Source organism: Polypterus senegalus, chromosome 10 (genome assembly GCF_016835505.1).
Source record: "Polypterus senegalus isolate Bchr_013 chromosome 10, ASM1683550v1, whole genome shotgun sequence".
Lineage (NCBI taxonomy): Eukaryota > Metazoa > Chordata > Cladistia > Polypteriformes > Polypteridae > Polypterus > Polypterus senegalus.
Genome location: NC_053163.1, coordinates 73,198,234 through 73,216,502, shown reverse-complemented (window position 1 = coordinate 73,216,502; position 18,269 = coordinate 73,198,234). Strand labels below are relative to the sequence as shown.

The 18,269-nt window shown below is 36.9% G+C and overlaps 1 protein-coding gene across 2 annotated transcripts; it reads left to right on the top strand.

Moving 5' to 3' along the window:
- Positions 1-3,330: 3,330 nt before the first annotated feature.
- LOC120537206 (T-box transcription factor TBX22-like) lies at positions 3,331-8,992 on the top strand. 2 transcript variants are annotated; one of them, XM_039765966.1, is made up of 5 exons: positions 3,331-3,969; positions 4,215-4,379; positions 5,589-5,653; positions 7,201-7,286; positions 8,377-8,992. In XM_039765966.1, the coding sequence occupies exons 1-5, from the start codon at positions 3,781-3,783 to the stop codon at positions 8,949-8,951; spliced, it is 1,080 nt and encodes a 359-aa protein (XP_039621900.1). In that variant the 5' UTR covers positions 3,331-3,780; the 3' UTR covers positions 8,952-8,992. The 2 variants fall into 2 exon arrangements, with proteins under 2 accessions (XP_039621900.1, XP_039621901.1); XM_039765967.1 differs by having other exon boundaries at positions 3,885-3,973.
- Positions 8,993-18,269: the final 9,277 nt, after the last annotated feature.

Below are 18,269 nucleotides of genomic sequence, written 5' to 3'. Positions count from 1 at the left end.
CAGTGCTCTGGCTTGTACATAACGCTATCGTGACCTTGAACTGAAAACGCGGCTAAAAAAATCATCTAAAGCACCAGCAGGTCATCCGTCAGCGCTTCGAGACCTCGAATACCGAATGCATCTTCAGACTGACACGAGACGAAGACCGGGAGGAAACTTCCATTTATCTGTACCATCTGTTTGGGTCCAGTCCACGTACAAAGGCAAACCCAGGGTACTGTCACTTAAAAAGGGACAATTTGCGTCTTGTCAATCAACCTTCCTCACGAGTCCTCAAGAATTCGAGATGGGAACAGAAAGAATCAGAATGTCAGCTTTTGATGAAAGGGATACACGCTGTATTATAAGTTAAGGAGGCAGATTCGAACAACACACGAGTATAGGCTGTTTTTTACGCATTTATTCACAACAGAAAAAATAAAGTTATATACTGACGTCTTGATTTTTCGAAAACTTTTTTAATTTCAATTTTGTATTACATGGCTAATTAATCAAATGTTTATAATAATAATAATCTACAGTCGCGTTACCCATTATGTCATGAACTTTAAGTCTGAAATATACATTTTCCTCATTTAATCTAGGTACATTGTACTATTTTTATTTAAAAAAAAATAGACTTTAAGCATAGATAATTTCGTTTAAGCTTTTTACATTTAATCCATCCATTAATTTTTGAAAGCCGCAAATCCAATTTAGGGCTGCGTAGTTCTTAAACTTCATCGGCTCTGTTTCAAATAGTGTAAACAAATACTGCAATGATATGTGCTACTATGTTTGGAAGTTTTGTTTTGTTTTTTAAATATGTGAACTGTTTTACTTATTACTAATGCTAACAATTAATAATTCTCAACTGTGGATCAATTTTCAAACACATTCATCATACACTTTTAGAACAGCACATTTGTAGCGTGTGGCACGAAGTAATACTGTAGGTAGATAGATAGATAGATAGATAGATAGATAGATAGATAGATAGATAGATAGATAGATAGATAGATAAATTCACTTGTGACTTGCCCACATCTTACTTAAACAATTTAGACACAAGTAGCTTAAATGAGCCGAAGTGAACTCGTGAGATATTGGCTTTTTTATTCTGAACGTATTCACTTTAAAATAATTGTTAAGATGTGCAATTCAAAAGATGATCATAAGAATCGAAAGTATATTTCTCGTACCTTTTAGTAGCAGTTTATGAAGATAACATTTAATATAAAAGTCATTCGGTAAAAAGAAGTTTAAAACTGTAGTGTAGGTAATACTTTGCCGTTATGCACTTGCGTTGAAAATATTAAATTATGAAAAAAAAAAAAAAAGAAAACATACTCGCAAATAGCGTCTGTTTGGTTTTGGTGGTGTGGGGTGTTACAAATCGATAAAGCCCCGCAGTTCTATGCTGCAGCTTCTAAACACACATTTTATTGCTCTGTTTATGTTAACGGCTATGAAAAAGGCTCCATGCTTTGAAACTGTATTTTTCCCTTTTGGGAAGTGATTATAAATGTTAGCAATTAAACCTGATCAAGAGGTATTTCTTTAATGGTAACCAAAACATCCAGTCTGTTTGGTGAGGTTTTAAATGACAAGGGAAAGCGCTGTTCAGGACTTACTTTAACAGGAAACACATTTCTTACAAACTGGGTGATGAAACAAGTCTGGAATTGTCCTCTTTTACAATTGCACGTTGTAAACCAGTTGTTCTGGTGAGTAGTGTACATAGTGTATGTCCATCAGTCCGTATACTGTACTAAAAGCTGCACACACAGACATCAATCTCTCAAACCCTTCTGGGACGGCGACTCCGTTGTAAGGCTGGAAGCAGACCTAGACGGGGCGCCAGTCCAGGGCTCAGTTTTAAGAACGATTTTCTTCTGATGGTTATTTAACATTGTTACTAAACTTTTTGTTTTCCTTTTAAAAATGGATCTTACTCTGTATTTGTTTTATTATTTTTTATTATTACGTATATATAGGTTTATGTATTATTGCAGGTAGCCGAAGTTTACCCGTTATTTCTAAAAGTAGACACATACTTTTCAGTATCAAGTTTTAAAATACTTATAATGCATCAAATATCATAATACATCAAAACTGTAGCCTTTAAAGAAGCGAAAAAAGTCAAAGAAGCTTTGACAAGTACGGATGCTGCACATGTGTAACCAACTACGTGGAATAAACACAGCTGTAATATGTTTTGCCGGCTGCGTAATTATTTTTGCGATTTTTCAAAACAATTTTAATAAGCCCTTTAAACAGTTATGCTGTGAACGGATCTATTTCATGTTAGACACTAATTCAATTTTCTGAACCTGTCATTAAAACCAGCTCCGCAAGCTTCAACCTCATGTGGTTCTGCAACAAATAAGCTGAAAATCTTCACCCAAACTTGTAACAGTGAAGCACCCGCTTACCCCATAAAAATACAACAATTCAGGTGTTTCATCCATTTTAAAAGCCCAAAATAAACTGTCCCGCTACTTCTTATGTACGCTCTTCGTTACGTTTGACTGAATGTAAAAACTTCACCATAATTTCAAACACCAAGGCGACGGAATGTATAAGAAGGATCCACTGTCTTTATTGATGTTACAGCTATCGTATTATTGTTATTATCCGTCCTAAAGATTGATTTTAATATCCTTTGCTCTCGTTCTGAAACAATGTACCTGTGAAAGTTCGATCATCTGCAGCTTTTCAAAAGTCCCTGATGTCCATTCGTGAACCACAAAAGAAGGAAAGGCGATTCCAGATGGACACACTTAGCGCGCTGTCTTATAACAAAGATACGTACGTTCGTCACCGTGTCGTCTTTGCCGCATTTTGCTCCTCTCTGTTACATGATAATTTTGCAAAAGTGTATAATTTATCTGGATTCAAAGCTTAAATCTTGTGATTTTCAGGGTGACTAAATATTAAAGCTTAACGTAATTTTACGTTTGAAAAGCAATAGCTATAAAATAACGATGAAGGGGTAATATGACATCCTGCCTTTAAAAGATGTTTATGATTATACGAATGACATCAAAGGAATATCCGTACTGAAATGCTTTATTTATTGGAAGGCTTCCCATTGTGCATAAATAACTAAAAAATATCAATGTTGTTATTAACTGTCTAGGAAAATAAAATATTGTTGAACAACAGTTAAGCATGCAACATTAATCATAATAAATACGCTCTTAATAATACTGTTTCTTTAATGCACTTTATGGTTCTTTACTGGGTTGCATGGTTTCTTACAGAATTATTACTTCACCAAACACCATTTCATTCTGGAAAGGGTTCTTTACATATGAAGTTGGATTTTTGTGCTATGAAAAAAAAATCCTAATATGTAAAAAATGAAATTTTAATTAGTGGTAGGCTGCCTAGCAGGACACAAACAGATTAGAGGAACCTGAACTTAGCCAGTGTTACTGTATGCAGCAAGAGTCATTTTAAAATCATAAACCCATTGGTAGTTCACAAATCTGTTACCATCTGTCTCTTCATGGTTATATAGTGCAGGGAGCCTGTTGTGGGTCTAAATAAATAAAGATTCTTTATGAAACTTTCATGTGGATGGGTCTTTCGGGAACCATAAACGGTTCCTCTGTAGTACCGCTCTGAAAGACTGATCGGGCCCCTTTATCTTTAAGAGTGTAGGGGTGTGTTACATGTATAAAAAAGCTGAAAACATCTGAATATCTATATAAGAAATTGATAGAAAAAGAATGAGAATTAAGTGGAGAACAGAAACTGTGATTTGTTAGTGACATCATCTGACAGAAATGACTTATGTCTCTCACTAGGTATGTTTACCACAGCTCCCAATGGATGGTGGCGGGGAACACTGATCATTCATGTATAACACCCAGATTATACATCCACCCTGACTCGCCCTGCTCTGGGGAGACATGGATGAGGCAGGTTATCAGTTTTGATCGAGTCAAACTCACCAACAATGAGATGGACGACAAAGGTCATGTAGGTGTGCCTTCCTCATCATGTGTCAAATATCTTTTTTACTCAACCCTTTATTAAATTTTATGTGATTGCCAGCCAGTTTTTGTTAAATATGTTTCACAGGTTTGCTTAACTTCAAAAAGTCAGCGTTTCCATTTGACAAACTGCCAGTTATTTTTTATTTGAGGATCCAGTGCTTAACTGTTACATGGTGTAAATAACAACTTGCTCAAATAATAGTTCATATTTGAATTTCCCCCTTTCAGATAATTCTCCAGTCCATGCATAAGTACAAGCCGCGGGTGCATGTGATAGTGCACAGCTCAAAACTGGATTTGGCACAAATTCATTCACTTCCAGATGAAGGTGTAAAGACGTTTATCTTCAAAGAAACCGAATTCACTACAGTCACGGCTTACCAAAACCAGCAGGTAAGAAAGAGATTATTCTGTTTTTTAACCAATAATTACCAAAATGAGTCTCCTAAACTACTTTACCCTTTTTTGGAAATTCAATTTTATAATTCTGTCAATTGCAAAAGGTATGACATTGAGCTATTTTGCTTGGTATTATTTAGTTAAAGGGCCAAACATAAAGCAGAATAGTTAAGTTTAGACATGTTATTTTAAACGTTGTTAAAACATTTAAAGAAGGATTGCAAAATGAAAATATCTTGAGATAAAATTTTACTTTGAATATCAGAATTCTGATACAGATGGTGAAGTCCTGCGCTACAAACACAGTCACAGCTAATGTTATTTTTCAATTCCAAAACATCAACCCAGTCATTACTGCATTTTACAAAACGGCTCCTTTGTATATTTGATTTATAAATAATTTAAGTTAGAATGTTAAGTGTTTGTCAGACATTGTTTTTCATAGTTTATGAACTTAAGGTTTAGAATATTGATGCAGGATTTTCACATATCATTATTTTAACTTATTTCCTGTAGGTTTGTCCCTTAATGTTCGGTAGTTTTCTCCCTTTTAAAGTTCATGTTGTCCAGTTTTTGAGCTGTTGAAGATTACTGTTTTAAAGTAATAGAAGTTGCTTGGCAGATTTGAGTTTGGAAGAATTAAGTGGAGGGAGGAGTGGAGTGGCAAGCTTTGTTGGGCTGAATGGCCCGTTCTTGTAATCTGTATTACCTTAGATGGTTAGGATCCATCTCAAACGGCTTGACGACAAGTCTAGTTCCCTTTTATTTATACCTGCAGGATTCATAAATTGAGTGTCGTACCAGACTCCTGACTATTGAAGTAGAATATGTTGGAGAAACCAGCAAAATACAAATCATTTTTGTCTGTTTTTCTGTATATATGAAAGTATAGTTTAGTATTCAGAGATTTGCGGTATCTCTAGTGTGTGTTAAATGTGCATTTTAAATCTAACTGTTGAAACAAAGTTAATGGCAGTTGCATTTTGGTTGACTGATGTTGGTTAGTTAACTGTTGGAATTTTCAGTTGAGTAATTTCTGGCTGATGGTTTACTGTTTGTGAGGTGGAGGATTACTTATTGTAATTGTTTAAACTGATGGCTTATGATTTTCTTAAACAAATCACATCAGTTGGTAATGTTTCTGTCCTCTACCAAGAGTCAGTATTATTTGCTGTATTAATACATTTTATCCCTTCCCAACAGATTACAAAGCTTAAAATTGACAGAAATCCTTTTGCTAAAGGATTCAGAGATCCTGGAAGAAACAGGTTAGAAAAAATTTTTTTTTTTACTTAAGTGTTTCTGTTAATGCCAAGTGCAGCCTGACTCCAGGATGATATTGTTCTGTGTGATCATAATGTATGCAAATCTTAGAGCAATTTTCATTCTTGAGTTAATTATTTTAAAGAGAAAAATAACATCTCAACCAGAAAATATTTTTTTTAACGTCCACAAAATGATGTATTAAGTGCACCCGATATGTCCAGTTCAGATTTATACTCCCCATATCCTGGACTGAGTGCCAGTCCATCACAGAATGTGCTCATAATGGCCCATACAGGGACAATTCAGCATAACACAGAAGTCTTTGGGTGGAAAACCTATGCAGACATGAGGATAAAGTGCAGACTCCACGTGGGTAATGGACGCAAGCTGGAATTGAACCCAAAGTGGGATCTATGAGATGTTAGCACTACCCTCTACATCACCAGACACCTGAATAGCCAGAGTACATTTATTAAAACAGCACAGTATTAAAGATTTCACAAGTACACTAGTTTTAAACATAGTACTGTTTGAATTACCCTTGTCGGTGCGTGCAGGTCTGGTGCCACCATTAAGGCCAATTAGGCATTTGCCTAGGGTGTAATACATAAAGGGGGAATACACAGCTCCTCGGGTTAGCTACAGAACAGTCGGCTGGCGCACTTGTAAGCATTTATATAGTATAGCATGATACAATATCCCATCCATCCAATTTCCAACCCACTGAATCCGAACACAGGGTCACCGGGGTCTGCTGGAGCCAATCCCAGCCAACACAGGGCACAAGGCAGGAAGCCAACCCACCGCAGGACACACACAAACACACCCACACTAGGGCCAATTTAGAATCACCAATTCACCTAACTGGCTTGTCTTTGGACTGTGGGAGGAAACCCACACAGACACGGGGAGATCATGCAAACTCCACGCAGGGAGGACCCGGGAAGCGAACCCAGGTCTCCTAACTGCGAGGCGGCAGCGCAACCACTGCGCCACCCATGATACAATATGTTGAATTTAATATTGGAAGTAGAAACCAACCATCCATTCTCTGCCAAGACTGTTCAGTACAATACAGGGCAACGAGAGGTCAAAATAAATCTGCCCCAAAACATCAGGTGCAGTGCAGGAACCAGTGCTGAATGGGGCACCCAGCTTCACAGGGCACACCTGAGCACATACCCAGATTTGCTTAATCCTGTTACATATTACCCTTTCTTATTATGTTATGTGATTTTTATTTCCAGTAATTAGGAACTATATAGTACATTTACACATAACTGGAGTTAAAACAATATGTTCATGTTGCTACCACAGCATATAGAAACAGATTGTATAAATTGTTGTAAATGGCCAACTCTCCTTTGTGGTTTTAAGTGCTATTTTAAGTTTTGGATTTTATGAAGATTTGAGATTGCAACTATGTCAAATCTGGAATTTTTGGAAAGTCAATAGAACTGGCCACATTTAGAGCCATTGTATTATTCTTACTGTAGGTTTGAGCTCCAGTGTCCTCCATTATGACTTGGTAATTTTTTTTTTCCCACAGGGGTGTTTTAGATGGGATTTTGGAAACCTATCCTTGGAGAAGCCCTCTTAGTCTTGACTTGAAGCACTTTGGCTTGGAGGCCCAAGGTAATCTGCTTTAATAGCTCTTTGTGAACTGTAAATCATAAGTGAACTAGAAGTAGTGTTTCAGAGTCTATTAGATCAATTCAGCATGCTTCATTTTGTCTATCTGTACACATTATTTTTTCTTTAAAGAAGACGAAAATAATGCAAGGAGGCAATTTAAGTTATTGTGATAAAGGTCTATTGAGGAAGTATTTCAGAAATAAGTTAACAACGTTATCAGGTGAAGTGGTTAACAAAACAAAATGAAAAATCATTTTAGAATGTTTGATAAGTAGCGATATAAACCAATGGCACAGTGGCGCACACTACTACCTTACAAACCCAGCATGAGGGTTACTGTCCATGTGGAGTCTGTACCTTCTCCCAGTGTATGTGTGCATTTTCTTTCCACATGTCCAGATGTGTGTGTTGTTATTAGTGGTTCCTCATATGGTCGTGTGTGTCTTAGGTCAGATTGGCACCCTCTCCAGACTTGCCTCCCGCCTTGTATCCATTGCCGCTGGAACAGACTCTGGCATTTCATGATTCTCAATTGAATTAAGAGTGGGCTTGAGAGTAGGTTATATAGGAAACAGTATCTCTAAAAGTAGACTAAACTATAATAAAAGAGTACTGTTTTTTAACAGTCATGATCAGTAAATATTTTCTCACTGATATTTACAGTTACTTTTTATGTAAAACCATAATTCATTTTAAACACTATATTTTTTACAACACATTTTTTCCCTACATAATCCATAAATTGCTTACTGGTTAGAATGTTTTTTATCCTGCCAGTCTCTTAACTATTATTTCTCATTTGGCAGATGGCTTTTTCCAAGGAGACTGACAAGATCAAACTACATTATAGAATATTTATTTATTTATTTATTTATGTTCATATACCTGGAGCAGTGGTTGATGAATTGAATTTTTAAGAGTCATACAATGAGACAAAAGGAGAAACAAAATGATCTACCTTATGCCTTAGAATTCGACATCATGTCCAGTAGTACATATCAGTTTATTTTCTTATAGGACAAAGGTGTTAGATGAAATGAAAGATCATGCATACTCATTCATACTTTATTTGTTTGACATAATTTTTCAGGTAGGGGGACGTCATCACCCCTGAGCTGTGGGACCCCATCTACTATAAGTGGCCTGCCTTCATCACCCTGTTCATTTGGCTTGCCTTGTTCAAACACAGCCTTGCACAGCCTCACCATACCTCTTTCCTACAAGTTGTACTCTCCAAGCCTGGGTAGAAGTCACCCGTTCAGTCCAGCTGACCATGAAAGACTGCAGGAGAGTGGCTCTGTGGGGGTACAAGTGCTTGCTGACTTTCCTTTTCTGGAATCCTTCAGTATTCCTCAGTTGAGAGATAAAAAGAAGGGAGTGGACTGTAAGGGCCCGTGCATTCAGGAGCTGCCAGGTCCGACACAGCATCTTTATTTACACTGGATGCATGAGGCTGGCAGTGCTGGCCTTCCGGCATCCCAGCTCCGACAGGATTCTTGTTCTCTTCTGCCCCATTACAGTTTGTGCAACTATGATCTATCAATGGCATCGAGACTGTCTAATATGACGCGGCATTTCAAGCTTGCTGAAGCCATGCCACTGACACCTAGAGAGGGACAACTGTGTCATAAACTTTGGAATTCGCCCACTTATCATTTACTTTGAATGCAAATACTCTTTTGAACTGATGCTTCCTCTGCTTCATTTTTTGTGATGGAAAAGAAAATCAATGGAAGACTGGGAGCTAAATTTATTTTTTATATGAATAAAATTAAATTATCGAGTACTATATGGGCCATGTTCACCTTTACAGCATCTTGTGTCAATTACAGCATAACAGGACCACAAATTGTAAAAAGAGTTACAACCAATGATAAATAGTATTGTACCAGTTGTCTTTTATACATTTTCAAGCAAAATTAAAAAAAAAAAAAATTTGTGTATCAAAAGATATTATTTATACTGATATTGTTGAATTACAGAACATTTTTCCTTAGTTTTGAATGTCAAATTTAAGGGGGAAACTGAGAAATATATGTAGATGAAATATACACTAAGAAATTCTAAATACATTTGAGAAAAGCTGTTTTGATAGGTGTTTTTATAGTCTATGGGGAAAATGTGGAGTTTATATTTGCATGTATAGTTCACATAACGTCAAACAAATGATCAAAACCACATTTGGCATATAATTTGTTGCTGCTATATGTGGACAACTGCGTTTTGAGGTTTTTCAGGTAAGAAAGAGAGAGGTTTCCAGGTAAGGCCGTTTTACGCCGTAATCATGGCACCGGGAGTGGCGACATGGTGTCTGTTGATTACCACATACAAATCAGAATTTCCCTTTATTCGGCACACGTGATAATAATGATGCCATAAACCGTTATTTTTTCCAAACCTAGAAAAAACACCAATCTGTTCTAAACACTGTTATTTTGAGAAACTTTTTAAAACTTTCCTTAACCCATTTCTCACTGTTTACGAAAGTATGATTGCCAGTGTTTCTAGCATTCCATGATATCATAATGACAAGGTTGAAGAATTTAGTCTGTGAAGCTGATGCACAAAAATGTTTTATAAGACTAATGGTAAATTTCTGAGGTTAAACAAATTCTTTTGCACTTTTTCACAGTACTGCAATGAATGTTGCAGAAAACTGCCAAATTCATATTCTTATACATGTTAGCAACTGCTTGATCTTCACTGTTTGATATCATGGATATTTGTCTTCACCTTATGGTATGCTGTTGACTTGATCACCACAGTAAGCTAGCAAGTAATGCATTTGGAAATGCACAGTTCAATGGAGTAAGCCTATTTTTAAGTCTGAATATACACTAGTTCATTGTTTAAGAAGGCACATAGTAAGGCAACGTCCCCACTTTTAAGTTTCTGTTAAACGATAAATTTGGTATTTTTTCAAGTCAAAGTTATTCCTTCACAAACATGAAATATATGTATTTTCCACATAAAATTGTGTTCTAAAGTTAAGTGCATTCTATAAATTTATAGAGAAAAAGCTTAAAAACTTGAATACATCCATTTTTTTAAGCCAAAACAGTTGTTGAGTATTGATCCATGCCATCTGTGTTGCCAATGCATGTTTGTGACAACAAGAGATCTGGAAATAATCAAGTTATCGTTTATTCCTGGTGCTATTTTTCTCGTGGTAAGGATACGTTTTCTATTTGCTTGTGCAAATTCTCACATAAATACAGAAGTAAATCAGAAGTAAATGAACCACGTGGCACAGAAAGTTCACTGTGATTTGACCTGTCGGGAGAACACCAGGGGGTGAAAGTTTGTTGTACAGGAAGACTAAGTGCTGAGCTACCACCCACGGATGGTCTTCTTTTAAAATGGATGACTCTCATAATATTGGTGGGGGTTTTTTTTGTTCAAAAATGACATGTGTAATCTCTTTTACAATGTGTGTATAATCTCAAGACACAGATAAATACTCAACGACTATCCTAGCTTTTAAGGTTTTCCTCTGTGCCCCATTGACTACAATGTAAAGCAGCAGTGTGGTTTTTAATTTATAAAAAGTGATTAACTTTAGAACACAATTTTGCACGGCAAATGTATATTATAGCACATCTGTGAAGGAATGACTTGAAAATACCAAACGTATCCTTTTACATTGTAATTGGCAATTGATGTACAATCATTGATGAAAAACTTTAGAGATTAGGGTGTTGTTGAAATACTTTATTAGTGGTCCTCTATGAATCAGACTCAAAGTCACTGATGAGTACAAGGCAAGAAGCAGTCCAGTTTATCATGCCATGTATTCTTTTCATTGATTTTGACCATGGACAAAAAAAAAAAAAAGAAAAAGTGGTCAACATTCCTCTTTAATGATGCCAACAAGAAGCAATACGTCTTCATATTTTCATACTGTCCAGAATTTAGACCTTTGTCTTACTGGTGAAGTTACATTTACCAAGACAGGAAAGTAGAACTGAAAGGAGCTTGATTGCTTAAAGAATCAAATGCTTTCTTTCCTACTGATTTTCATAAACTAACTAAAGCATTCAGTTTTGAAGACAGGATGTTAAAGTGTCCCAAAGGACAGGCTTTTAGGAATGAAAATAGCCAAATACATACATACATAAATGTACGGAAATACTGCAGACTAGTAACAGCAATGTCATATAGTTACATCTATCCATATTCTCTTACTTGATGAATTCTGCATTTTGGCAGAGTATGTTTTCTCTCTTGAAGAAAGAAAAATTAAACAAGGCATATCAGTCACTCTGTTGTACTTGGGCACAGTTAACCAATAAACTAAACAGTGTTTTTCCATGATATTTTTTTGGTATGAACCCAAAGCATTTTGGCTGTATTCTACTTAATGTAGTTGTGCACTTTTGTCTGTTACAGCACTTGCCTGGCCTCCTTTACTTGGAGCTATAAAACAAATCTTCATCACTCCTTCAAACGTTTCTTAACAGCCACCCTTCTGGAGTAGCACGTCACCCCTCATATGGCAGTTTACACCTCACCATTGCTTAGCAGGTTTAACAAATCTTCTTGGCTTGTCACTCAACACATTGCAGTCTCCCCGTTAACTTCACTATTTTAATTGTTCTCAGAAAGCCACACTTACATATTTAGGTTTCGCAGTAGTCTATAATTTGATTCACTCTTGCCACATTACATTGCTCTGCATTGGCCTCGACCCTAGGATCTTTTTGCCACCTTGTAACTTTTAATGATGTGTGTTGGCCATGCCAAATGCTTAACATTTAACTAGCATTATTGCAACTTTAGATCTGTCTTACACTACAGAATCAAGTTAGTAAAAGTGTGGTATTCCTTTTCAACCAAGCGTTTTAGGATAGCCATCATCTTTATCGTCTTGTGCAACTTCCCAGCAGTGAGGCAGGAATGCTCACAGGAGGGTAAAAAAAACAGAAAATCACTTGCTGCTTACATAACTGAATGTTTTGTAAAATTTAACACAGACATTTCTTTTTAACCTCGGCTGAAATGTCAATGGTTTAACTTTTCAGAATAAATATGCTCTGTATAATAATTTAAAATGACATATAACTTTCAGACTGGAGTTTCGCCATACACGTGACGTAAACCATAGTCCTTTTGCTAGTGTGCCTATAAAAGAAATGCTAGACAGTGTCTCCATAAAGACTAGGCCAGTATACCAATAAATGAAATGCTAACAAGGGAAAGATAGAGTGAGAGCATGTACAAGTTCCAACAGTGCTGCCCAAAAGGAGAAGACACAAAAATGCAGTAGACAGAAGCAAATTATGAAATAAATGTGGAGGTTACAGAGCTAAACAAATTCTGTAATTGGAAAAACAAAACAAAAATAAATAAACAAATGGCAGCTCTAAAGTGCCTGACTACTTGTACTGCTTTTCCAGTCCTCTTTGAAACTCTCCTCCTCAGTCCCCCCATGACAATTTCTACCTAAGAAACAAAGGTCTTAAGCAAGTATATTCATCTTTAGTACTAGTACTGCCCCGTGTACTGATTGCAGCACGATTCTGCTTTGCATTTCCAAAAACATACAATACATGTTCATAAGTTATCTTAAATGTTCCATAGCTCTTCTCTGCTACTAACTTTCTCAATTTTCTAAGTCGCTGTTTCTAGCAGCATTGCTGTGCCAACCTTCTATCATGTGGGTTACTTAACTCAACGTCCAGAACGTAAGGTTTTTGATCTACAGTACAGAGTAGGTGTAGGCAAGACATAATAATAGTCAAGTTGTAATTCCTCTAATAATGGAATAAGTTGTAATGCCCATCAAATCCTGACTATACTGGTATTTGCACCCTGCGTTCTTATGGTATTTGAACAAGCTTAAACCCAGAGTACTGCTTTAGTAGTCGATCTCACTGGGTTGCAAAGCGTAAAATTAAACCTCCAAGCCATGACATTTAATATAAATCCCAGCCCAGATTCAAATACTCACTGGTTAGTGATCTGGATACAGTAAGTTAAGTTTTGTCCATGGCCTTGTAAATTTGTATAATTATCATAGTGTACACGTTGGAATGAAAACTTGGAAGTAAAAAAAATGGAATAATAATCACTTGGTTGGTAACTGGCATCACTGCTGTCTTTTATATGGGTGTGGCCATGAAAGCTAAGCATGAAACATAAAACCCAAATTAAATAATGTGAAAAAGCATAACGTTTGTGTGCCAAAATGAATAATCGTGACATAATCACAACAGTTACCCAATAGATTCTGAGGCAGAAAATACTTAGTAGATCATTATAAATGAACTCCAAAATGGACATCTTTTATTGACAGCAACAGATGGAGACCTATGTGCACTTGTTTAATGCAGCATGGCTGACTGAAGAAACCTAAAAGAATAGCTTCCTTTAATCATCTAGGTTCATCTGCATATAATAAAGCAAGAAGCATTTCTATTTCACCAATCAGCATGCAGATAAATGGTATATTCTTGTGACACCCGTTATGTCATTAAGTATTGCATAAAGTTCAAAATATTACAAGTCTTAAGTGAATATCTGGTTGAAAGAAATAAGACTGTATATGTGAACAGTTGCCAGAGAACAAAATATAAAATTAAATGTTGAGATTGATCTTGTTTTCTGATTTAAATGTGCTGGTACAAATGAAATGAGAATGTCCTAGTTTGACAGACTGGCAGCTTCAAGCACTTTTTTCAATTACACTTCTCCGTATCTGGTGTTACTTTGAGCTCGTGCTGTACATTTGCTTGATATTTTTCCACATAATATGTGTAGGTACAACATCCCTTTTGATTGGAAAAACACTTTTCCGCTCACTTCAATGAGATGATCCGTTACTAAATGCCTTTTTGCATGTGTAACTTAAAAAAGAAATATTTCACCCTGTTCTTGCCAATGTACAGTATAGTAAAACAGAACACACTACATTCACACTGAGCTTATTTATTTCTAAGTGAGATTAAGAGTAAATACACACAAACACCTTGTAGAGGTGAATCACTTGCTTTTGCACACAAATACTGTCATGCACACTCTCAACTATACACTACATATTGTATATACAGTATAATAAAGTAGCAGCAGATTGACAAATGTAGACATTAGGTATGGCCAGTTATCTGTAGTAGGTGCAGTTGCTCCACAAACTAAATACTTACAGAGGGGGTGGAAGCACCTATTCGAGGAACAGTACATATTCCAGAACAATCCTATCCCTTTTCCAGTATTTGGGAGGTTCTTTTAAGAAGTCAACACCGTGGGGAAGTTTAGATAGAATAGTCATGATTGTCAAGATGACCTAAAATTCTGGTAGTAGCAAGAAAAAAATGCATCAATTAAAACTGCATTATGTCTTTTAAAAGGATTCAGTGTGAAGCTCCTTTCCAGCTTCTTGATGCACTGATATTATTTTAATCAATATCTGTCATGTATGAATGTTAATGTCCTGTGTTGGGTGACTGACAGTCACAGAAAGTGTTGCAGCAGTTTTGTTTATAATAATCCATCCTTCCATTTTCCAACCCGCTGAATCCGAACACAGGGTCACTGGGGTCTGGAGCCAATCCCAGCCAACACAGGGCACAAGGCAGGAACCAATCCCGGGCAGGGTGGCAACCCACCGCAGGACACACACAAACACACCCACACCCCAAGCACACACTAGGGTCAATTTAGAATCACCAATCCACCTTGTGGGAGGAAACCCACGCAGACATGGGGAGAACATGCAAACTCCACGCAGGGAGGACCCAGGAAGCGAAGCCGGGTCTCTTAACTGTGAGGCAGCAGTGCTACCACTGCGCCTCCGTGCCGCCCATTTGTAATCATTCATTAAACAATTTCATAGAATAACTAACTAGGTGTATTCGTTAGACATATTTTTCTAATGATTACCAAGCCAAATTTTTTTTGTTTAATTTTTGATATATCTAATCCCTATCAGCTTCTATAGTTGTGCACCAGTGAGAACCAGGAGCATGCATTATCCTGATTAGGCCAATCTGAATCCTGTACTCGTGGACACTTTTTCTATTTTTCAAACACCTTGTTATTACTTGCAAACCTTTTCAAATAAATGGCAACTCCAAGAGTTCCAAAGAGGTAGAAATTTAAAGGAGAAGATCTTGTGGTTGTCCATTGGATGAGGAAGAACACCTCTCTATAGTTTTGTGATTGCTTTCTGCGTTTTCAAATTTATGTATGCCTACTTTGTCGTGTTGAAGGAGGATTGCAGCACCATTTTGTGAAGTTGAATGCTTTTTAAGTCCTTTTGCAACTTTGTTCGGAGCTTGAATTTACAGATCTGGACTAATGTTTGTAACATGTGGCAAACTGTCTACCAAAATAGCCTTCTCTGCATCTCAGAAAACAGTAACCATGACTTTTCCTGCTGAAGGAGTAACTTGAAAGTCTTCTTCCACTGACTATAATTTCCTCTACAGTTTAAAGTGATGGATCCATATTTCATCCCAAGTGAGTTTCTGTGACCCTCAGCCTAATAAAAAGCAGAGGAAATCTGAAGATATGTCTCATTATTTTGGGAATGACATTTATCCAACTTGCATATACATTTGCATATCCTAAGGCAACAATAATGTTGTTGACATTAATCTTGAAAACTGAGAGGTCAGCTATAAATTTTCTGAACGTCTTCCACCAGCCCTTTTGATTGAATTAATCAGTACTTTGAAGTGCTACTAGAGTGAAAGCTGAGACTATGTTTAGATGATCATAAAATCAAAATTGACCAAATTAACTGAAAGTGGGTGCTAGACAGCGTGTGTCTTGTGATGGACAGCATTTGTTCCAGATTTGGCTCTACACATCCTTGAACTGGATTATGTGGAATTAGAAAAAATGGGTTATGCTATGTTATCTATATTACTAACCGAAGGTTGTATGCCCGGATGCCAGAGGCCAGAAGCAAGCCGTGCACAATACAACTGCCGCACGAACGCGAATCCGCATAATACAACCGCCGCCCAAATGCAAACGCGCACAATACAGCCGCCACCCAAATGTGAACGCGCACAGCACTGTATATACAACCTTCGTTTAGTAATGTAGATCTCCAAGCCAGGATCCCCCACCATGGTCACCATCAGGAAACTAGGTGGCACCAAAAGCACATGCGCACAGCGCCTCAGCGCCCCAGAGTCAAACCCAGTGGCTTCCCAGAGTCAAACCCAGCAGCGTCCCAGAGTCAATAGTTGGCACCCAAACAACATAACACAACCTGTAGGAATTTACCTATCTGAGCCTGTATTTGGACATGGACAACTTTATGTTGCCTTTTCAAGAGTTCGTGTGATGTTAAAGTGAAGGTTTTAACTACTCCATATCAGGCAGAGCTAATTCAAGGACAGGAAGCCATTTTTACCAAAAATGTTGTTCATAAGGAAATTTTTGATTAACTATTATGAATTTACCATTTTATTAATTGTTTTGTTTCCAATTTACTTCATTTAAACCTTTGCACTCCGATATTTTTTTTTACTTATGAGTGCAGCAACTCAAAGACATTTTGGACTTAAATGATATAACAATTAATTTTCAATTTTAGTTTTAATAAATTGGTTAATTTTAGTACAAATATATTTATTTAATTAAATGACAACTGCCCAGGATGCTCCCACTCTCCATGATTTTTCATCCCTCCAAAGATCGGAGGGAACAGAAAGTGATTGCCATTCTTCGATTTCCAATTCTTTACAGAATCAGGGGTTTACTGGTAGAAACTATTGAAGATAAATGACAGGAAAAGACTGTTATAACTGCCGTCACTATGTGGCAGTGGAAGGGTGCTACATAGCCAAGATAAATTCCAGTTAGTACAACATACTGTATGTAGCCATACCATGAGTTTCCTTATATTCCCTGTTTGGGCATTCAAACCTCTTAAGTGAAGACCTCCAGTGTTGTATCAGTGGGGAGATGCTATTGTGCGAGAAATTATCCTTAGCAATTTTAGAAAGAGTAGGGCCAGAAGAAGAGACCTATCAAAGCTAGAGTCATAAGTGGAAAAAAAAAATCAATAAGAGTTTCTTCAAAGCCAAAATGTGAAGTGGAAATCATTGTCAGAAAAAAAGAGCAAAAAGATCAGAAAGATATCTAACAAGAATTGTTTTTAGCAAAAAGTTCATAACAAGTGACCTTTTAACCTGTTGCGTTAAAAAACGTCAGATGTGGTGCCCTCTAAGACCGTGTGTCCTGCCACCAGGGAAACACAAAATGTCATCTTCCAATACCAAAACAAAAAGATGACAGAAATTGTGCAAAATATTTTTAATAACTTTAAATATGTATTAGATTTCAGAACTGCCATCCTATTTGAATTCCTTATACAGTACATGAAAAACCAATATGGAAACAAAATATTCATGAATAACACAACAAAAGCTTGCAAAAGTGAATAATGACTAATTTCATAATAGGTCCATTACAATATGCCTGGGCTCCTGCTGTGCATTTCTGTGGCTAGGCTATCTGGTGAATGTTAGAGTTTAGCACTCTAGCTGGGGTTTCAGGGGGTGGATAGCAAGATTTGGATCTAGAAGGATGGCCTCAAAAGTCCCAGATGACAATCCTGATTCCTGAAATAGCTAAAGATATGACTACAGAAGTGGTCTTTTTACATTCAGACGTCAAGTTGGATTTGCAGGATAAGAAGGATAATGATGCACCCGGTAGGACAGAAATGTCCAGAAAATGAAGACAAATTCCGGAGGTGAACAAAGGGAGCTTCCCACGTTCCCACTACACCACAGAAACTGTAAAATTAATACAAAAAATATGGTGAGCAGAGTAAATTAATGTATTGCAAAGTGAGACATGTTCAGGAGCTCACAGGGTAGCTTCCTCTTACTTATTGCTTCGCTCCAGGTAGACGAGTATGTAGGGTAATGTGGTGCAAAATGCAGCAAGATCAAGAGTTCATGGGGGATCTCCACACCTCACTGGTTCAAAGTGATCTCAGCTTCACAGGCAAGATTATTGGTT